The sequence below is a fragment of the Rhinopithecus bieti genome, unplaced genomic scaffold, assembly GCF_001698545.2.
Source record: "Rhinopithecus bieti isolate Rb0 unplaced genomic scaffold, ASM169854v2 scaffold_10181, whole genome shotgun sequence".
NCBI classification, from domain to species: domain Eukaryota; kingdom Metazoa; phylum Chordata; class Mammalia; order Primates; family Cercopithecidae; genus Rhinopithecus; species Rhinopithecus bieti.
The window spans coordinates 100,119-108,541 of NW_016806624.1; the positions used below are offsets into that span (position 1 = coordinate 100,119).

Below are 8,423 nucleotides of genomic sequence, written 5' to 3' on the forward strand. Positions count from 1 at the left end.
TAGTTGAAATTACTACTCAACAGTGGCAAGATTTTAAGATTTTCATTTTATTAAAAATATAGCAACATAATAGCAGCATCATTTGATAAATCTTTACTAGTACCATTTAAAAGTAGTCCTACTCACAAATAAACACCACCTATGCAGCATGTTTATGTTTACATTCCAAACTCTTCCCTTGATAATCTAACACTGTTCTATTAACCTAATCATTAAGGAGGTAATTTTTTAAGCATTAAGTTGATCTACACAGCTACACAGTATACTCAAATTTCATACTTAAATCTATTGTAGAAATCAGAAATTCTTTAGTTTATTCCCCAACAGTGTGTTACCTACCAGTACCCTCAAAATGGTTGAAATCAACCTATTCTTTCAGTGCTATTTTTATGAGTTTATACTTACATATATAGTTATGAAATTATGTCTAGCAAATAAAAATAAACCAAGAATACAAGGTACTACTCCTCCATACCAATCCTGGAAAAATAAAATTTAGAGGTAAAATATGTGAAATCTCCCAAAAGTTGGCAATTTTTAAAATTAAAATGTTAACTAGATATAAATTTAAAAATCAGGCAACAGACTTAAAACCTTTTATAAACATTATATTAAGAAATGTTATATCTGATATAAGCTAATTGTAACAAACTAATTGCTAGAAACTATAAAAGTACATTAGAATGGAAGAAAGCTAGTTAGTAGTTACTAAATCCAACTGACTGAATATAACCAAAGTCATAAATGGCTTCGCGTTTACTTTTAAAATAATGTATTGCCAGGTGCAGTGCCTCACACCTGTAATCTCAGCACTTTGGAAGGCTGAGGCAGACGGATTGTTTGAGCCTGGGAGTTTGAGACCAGTCTAGGCAACATGGCAAGACTCTGTCTCTACAAAAAATTCTAAAATTAGCTGGGCACGGTGACACGTCTGTGGTCCCAGCTACTCGAGAGGCTTAGATGAGAGGATCATCCATGCCCAGAAAGGTCAAGATTGCAGTGAGCCATGATCATGTCACTGCACTCCAGCCTGGGTGACAACTGAGACCCTGTCTCAAAAAGAAAAGTAATAATAAAAATGTATTACTCTTCATGCAAAACCACCAATAAAAGTGTACTAAAAACAAATTCACCCACAAACCCAAGACTAAGTAGGGAAGTCAATTTTATTTTAAAATTTTATTACATTTATACTAAACTCCTGCTTCCAGAAATATAATTTAGCTTTTAAGAGCACTAGCTTTTAAAATTTGAAAATAATCTAATTTTAAGTGAAAATTACATTAGTAAATAAACATGAGAAAATAATATATATGTAGTGAAAATAAAAAATATTTAAACACAAGAAACACATGGGCACTGCACATTTACTTCGTAGGAATGGCTCTACTTCATAATGCACCCAGTTAAAATCAGATACTGTGTTCCAATGAAAACATAAATGATTCACTGAAATTATAAGTTACTCAATGCCATCCCTCCAAAGGGATTCATTTTAATTGCTAATTCAACAATAATTAAATCATGCTCTTTATTTCTAATAAGATTTTAAAAACTTAAAGGCCTATTACTCTACATTATAACTCTTGAATCTACACAGTATCTTCACTTGAGAGGGGAGTTAGATCAGGATTCTAAGTTTTAAAATAAAGAAAGCAACATAGACATAGGAATGACTGAAGGTCTTGAAAATTATTACTATTACAAAATAAATTCTCTTGGACCACCCCCTGCCCCCGCCGGCAAAAAAAAACCTTTTCGTTATAAATGCCAGTGTTTATTTTTAATTGAGCATGACAAAATTTAAGCCTCTGGCACTGCCAAAGATCAACATAGTAGGTACTGAACCTCTTGAAGAAAACTTGAAACACAGAGATCACAAGCTGACTAGTGTTTGCAATTATAAGCTAATTGGATAGAAAATAACTAAAACAGTAACTGCAGAACTTCAGGATTTGAAAGTTTTGACACAAAACCGATGCACTAGCTTATGAACTGATGCACCATCTTATGATACTAGCTCAGTATACGTTGCTGAAAGGCAACAGAATTTGTCTACAATGACAAATAGCAACTACAACTTAAGGAACAGAGTGTACTCTATGTAATCAAGCTAAAAAAGATAATTACAGAAAGTATCAAGTATAAAATGTCTGTCTTCTTGGCCTTACCTCAAGTTTATCTGACAACATCTACCTGGGATTTAAAAAAAGAAGTCTTAAAGAAAAAAACAAAATACCCTGAAAGAAAATAAACAAATGAAAATATGAGCTCTTTTAAGTCAACAGAGAAAGTATGTCTCAAGCAGATACACACGTGCGCATACGCACACATGGACACACACACATCCCTCTAGACCCTAGAATGCCTTGCTTCCATAAGCCCAAGTAAGAAAATGTTAAACCCCAATAACAATCTGATTTGTTTTTCCAGATCTCTTGTATTCCTACTCATTCTTAGTTTTTACAAATCAGTGTTTCAAGATTATAGTAAGATTATTTTAAAGCTGAATAAATATCAGCGAAGAAAATAATTAGCAGCAGGAACCAAATTAAATATTACCAACATAAAAAAACATGTAATAGGTCCAGAGTACAAGAAAACACTCATAGCTTAAATGACTTGTTTTATAGACACCACACAAACACACACTCTCCACGTCACAACAATCTCAATGCCAACTAAAACGAGCAGGATAAAACTGAAATGCTTTTTTGAAATGCATAAACAAGTATTTTCCTCTAAAATACTTAGCTTTATTAAAGAAATGGTACTAAAAATAACAGATTTCAACAACATTTGCTCTATTTCTACTTATATATCATAAATAAGACAGCTGTTGATGCAAGACACACTCTTTCACAATCTTTCCATATGCACCCAAGCATTCTTATATCAGAATAAGCTGTTTACCAGCCAACCATATGTGGCTGAATGATTAAAATGACCATCTATACTTTACATAGTAAAGCATCTTCCAAAATTTTAATGTACACAGTGACAAAAAGGAAAAACAAACAAAAAAACAGTAATTCTGAACACATGAAGAGTGATTAAGCAGCTTCATAATCAAATCAGGCTTCATTACTTGCAATAAGGGCAACTCTTTCCATTCCCCACCAAATACTAAAGTTTCAATCTTATTAACATTAAAAGAAAACTCTAGTTGAAACCAAGTAACAAACATGCTATTCAGCTTTTTAGATCTAGAAAAGTAACTCTTCCCATGAGGTAAGGCAACTGAGTAATCTGATTGTATTAGATTGCATTAAAATAATTATACTTAATTTTTTAATACACTAATTAAAAGGTATTACTTTTTTGAAAACATAATAATAATGAGTTCAGAAACCACAAGTTCTAGTACTGGGGAAAAACATTAGCAGTGTTGTCACTTCACTGTTTGCATACTTTCTGTAAAAAGTGAGCCTAAGAATGATGGATGAACTGTATCTTAAACTCAAGTAAACATATCCTTAAACATAAAACCAATAACCTCCCATATACTCCTAAGTCCTTAAGTACAATTTCTGCACATCATTTATGAAAAGATGATTGAGAGGTAATAAGGCCATCCAATGTAGAGAACTAAAGGGTTTCCTTCTATTTAAGGAAAATAAGAACATGTTTCATTTTCAATTATCACAGTATAAAACTGATGGTCCCAAAGCTGCATGACTCTAATGTCATTCTTGAAAACAGGACTTCCTTCTCATATTAGGTGAAATCAGTAAGAAGCTGTTCTGACATACCACTTAAACACTTCTCTACAGGTATGAATGAAATATCCATCTAGATTCCATATGAATTGAGAATGACTAGCACATATAAAATTCTAGAAAACAGTATACCACATTGTAGAAGGCACTAAAGCTTCAGCTTGTGCTCCCATAGCCCATTTTGAAAAGCCAGTTTCCTTTTTATAAGGGCACCTTTGCCACCTACAGCTGACAAGACACACTGCAATATTATTCATAATAAGCTTGGAAATGTCAAGAAAATTTAAAAAGAAATGTTCATTTTGCAGGTAGACCCAATGATTCTAAACACTGAATACTAATTCATCATTATTAGTATTCAACACAGTTGCTCTTCCTTTTGAAAGAGAACAGTAGCATGCATTGTCAGTTTTTGAATCCACTTATTTAAGCAATTTTAATCTGCAAAACTATTTTAAAGAAAAACTGTCCTAAACAGTGAGCCAAAGAAAACACAATAGTGAGAATTTAACACAATCACCATTTAAGTCCTGTGAAGTAAATGTTAAAACTTCTTACATACTTTGCACTTACAAGGGTGTGTATATATTTGCACCAATTTCAAGCACATCATCAAACTGTATATACTGAAATTAAAAAAAAGTAAAACAATATAAAATTCAGTAACTAGCATTTTTTAAAAGAGCCTCCAATGCTTATCTCCAGTCTTTAGGGATAGTACAAACTTGGATCTTTGATGTTCAATTTATTTGCAATGGTTCTTGGCAAACACTAACAAATCACATGACAAGTGTGTCAGCCACCATGGAAATACACAGATTTTTAGAAGATAAGTTTGGGTAACATCTGTTATTTTCATGATGTCCATGCTTTATTTTCTTACTCAATAACAAGATGGACACAAAGTCATCTAACAACTGGAAAAGCTGTTAGATCCTATCTTTACGCTCAAATAGATTTCTTTCCTGTTTACATCTTGTTGACAGAATTAAAAGCTTTGGATTTGATTCCAGCATTGAGTGCAGAGGTACACTTGTCGGTCTTATACTGCTTCTGTTTTGGTAGAGAGGTTTTCTTCACTCAGCTGACAATTTCCATTGTGCTGTACTTTGTTTTCCTCAGTCCTTGGTGCATCCTTGTCATCTACTTCTTTGCCCACACTTGAATCTGGTTCTTTATTGTGCTCCTTCTCCTACAAAGAGTAATTAACGTATGCATTTAATATTTTCCTCAAGAACTGCCTCCTATTACGACAAAAATGTGAAACTTTATCTTTTGCAAATTAGAAAAACTGGGTATTATTTTCTCCCATTACGTTTTCACATGTAAAGAATACGCAAACACTATCAATTTCCCCTTTGTATTCTCATAAAAGATGGACAGTCCATGGAAATTAAATTAGAATTGGTGAAAAGAAATTTTAAGCAAGTGCTCAATAAATGTTGCTGACAGACTTGAAAAAGTGAGACAGATCTATTGAAAGAGTGAAATAAATTCCAAGGATGCCAGGATATATTTTTAATCTGGAAACCAATGCAGCAAAAATAAGGAAATGTAGAAAAGGAAGTCATTACGCCTCCTGGAAAAGGCTGTTCAACAACACTCCAATTTCTACCCTCAATTTAAACAAGAATTAAATAAGAACAAACAGTGCCTGGAACATCGTAAATGCTTAATAAATGTTATCAATGTTATTGATGATGATGATAATCCTCTATCAGTATTATAGTACATAATACTATAAGATAGATGTTCCAAAATTCATAGTTTCAAAATACAAATATACTTTACCAGTGTAAGTAACTTAATTCACAACTACTTATTTATCCAAGTGACAAAAAAGCTCACTTGGTGGAATGTGGTTTTCCATTAGGTATTCTAACACAATAAACGTAATGTTAACCACACACAGTCTTTTCAAATTTGTTAAAACATAAATTGAGGAAAATGGCATCAGGCAGAAATACTATCTATATAAAATCAAATACATTTGTTACTGTTGATTTCTTAAATTTTTCTTATTGCATGCCACATTATGATTTAATTTAGTTTTATTTTAGTTTTAATTGGCTCTTATCTCTTCAACATTTAGTTTTTTTAATTACCAATTAAATATTTTAAATATTTTAAAATGCCAACAATGTACAAGACACTGTTCCCCAAAGAGCTTTCAGTCTAAAACCATTTGTACGCAATAAAGAACAATCTCAAGTGCCAAACACCGAATGACTATGGCTTACTTTAAGTGAAGTACTGTTCTTCTCCAACTTCTCTTTCCCATCTCTATCATTAGAACTCTTTCTCATAGACGTTGAACGTTCTCTCTCTCTTCTTTCACTGATGTGGTCCCTTTCTTTTCTCTCTTTTATCCTTCTTATTTCTGCTATAAGAATATTGATATGTCAGTTAAATTCTAAGCAACTGAAGATCGATTATATTCTTGACAAGATATCCTTTTCTAACACTGGATTATCTAAAATAATGCATTGTTAATAAGCATTAACAGTAAGCTGGTTTGCAAAGTAACATAAATGAGTCCTACAACCTGACCCACTCCACCCTTACCCCAGTTAGTTTCTTAAGGATACACAAGTCATTTTGGCAGAGGCACCATACGTTCTCATAAAACACTGTTTGGTATAGCCTATTTAATAGTTTTGGAATATTCAAGATTTGTTTATGTACTGCAATAAGGAGAAAATAAAACCAAATGAATAGGTATCTGCCTCATTTTGCAAAGAGAAACAAAAGACAATCAAATGATTGGTCAATTACACAGGGTGAATGGGAACAAGGCAGACGGAATGGAGACAGGAGTGACATTTTCTGAATGTATCTTTTTGTGTAATTTCAGTTCGTAAGACAAGTTTTGACTTTCCTGGGTAAAGCATTTGTTTCAAAAATACAAATATGGCCTGCATCTATAGTATCCTAAGCCTTCCATTATTCTCACAAAAGCCAAAAACCTATAAGCAAATAAACAAAAGACCCCTCTGCTGGAAAATCACAGAAAATCATCTAAAAAACCATAACCAATTAGTAAGGCAGTGGGATTAAAAAAATAAATATACAAAAATCAATAACTTTCCTATGTACAAACCTAACCTCCAATTAAACATAATGAAAGAAAATACCTCATTTCCAACAGCAACAACAAAAATTTCTAGGAATTAAGAAATGCATAAAGCCTGTATGAAACAAACGCTGAAATACTCCTGAAAACAATAAGGATGGCCTAATAAGATATACCACATTCCTTGTCTACAGCCATTATCACCCTGAACATGCCCAATCTCATCAGATACACCACATTCCTGGACAGAAGACTTGTCATCATAAATCTATAAAACCACAAAAGTTCAAGAAAAAACAAAAAGTTCTATCATAATCCTGGTATAGGAAAAGCCTTTTATCAGTTTTTGACTCACATAAGAAGTCATAGAAGAAAAGAGAACGTTATTTTAAAATGAAAACCTTTGTAAAATCAAGTCTCACCATTTTTTAAAAGAAACAGCAAACTGAGAATGATATTTATAATCACATCACTAAACAATAAACTCCCTATAATAAAAGAGTTCTTGGAAACAGAAAAGGAAACAAAAGGCCAACAGAAAATGGGCAGAGTATACAGACAATTCGCAGAAAAAGAAATACAAATGGCTTTCAAATGTATGAAGTGGTCACTTCTCTCATAATTAAGACTATAAACTGCTGCAAACCCTTATAGAGGATAATTTGGAAATATCTCTCAAAAATTAGAAACATGCTTATTACCTAACCTAACAATGCCACTTCTTCAGATTTTTCCTACACACATGCACACTAAAAACAACTTAAGTCCAAAGTTATTCATTATAGCATTACATAATTTATGGTAAGAAATTTAAAAAAAAACCCTTCTACTGTATCCTAGTTAAATAACCAAGGTACTGCCATACAATGGAAGCCTATGCAATTATAAAAAGGAATTGAAGAAGCTCTCTCTGACCTCGTTAAGTGACAAAAAGACTTCCTGGCAGTTAAATGACAAAAGCAAGTGCACAACAGTATTTTGTGTTACTTTTTGTATTAGAAAAAAATGATACATGCTCATCTTGTTATCTGTATATGAAACTGGAAACATATACAAAAAAAACCTCATGAAGTCATTACTTATGGGGACAGTGTAGATGGGCACGAGTGGAAATTAAGACTTTCTGATATATAACTTTTTATCTTTAATTTCTGAATGATGCATATGTATTATTCATTCAAAATATAAAGTTAAAAAATAAAGAGAGAAATTTGAAATTTTTAAAAATATTTCTTGCTTTCTCCTGTTAAGTCTCAGCACAAGTTTCCAACTTACCTCCTAGGGGACGGAGATCTAGAAGATTTCCTTTTTATGGTTTTTGACGTTCTTGGTGATCTGGAAGAACTCCTGCTCCTCCTCCTACGCCTTTCCCTGAAAGCCAAAATACATCATTTTAAAACAGCAATTAAAATAAAGGGCAATTCAAATATACAAAAGCAAAAGGGTCCTTGATATTCTCATATGAACAGTATTTTTTAGAGGCCAGTTTAAACTTATGTCCCTTATGAACATGTTCAATTACCTAACTTTAGAGTGGGTCAAATTATGAATCATAAATTTTACAGACTGATGAAATCATCATCTAAGACTTCATATTTTCACCTCATTTATTTGAACAATTTCTTTTTTTT

General features: G+C 32.4%; 1 protein-coding gene across 1 annotated transcript in view; it reads right to left on the reverse strand.

Moving 5' to 3' along the window:
• Positions 1 to 1,164: 1,164 nt before the first annotated feature.
• The window catches only part of SREK1 (splicing regulatory glutamic acid and lysine rich protein 1), a 38,658-nt gene continuing 31,399 nt past the window's right edge, over positions 1,165 to 8,423 (reverse strand). The window contains 4 exon segments of the mRNA XM_017877097.1: positions 1,165 to 4,911; positions 5,960 to 6,080; positions 6,082 to 6,102; positions 8,068 to 8,163. Coding sequence (XP_017732586.1) covers positions 4,762 to 4,911; positions 5,960 to 6,080; positions 6,082 to 6,102; positions 8,068 to 8,163 — 388 coding nt within the window. The 3' untranslated portion in view covers positions 1,165 to 4,761.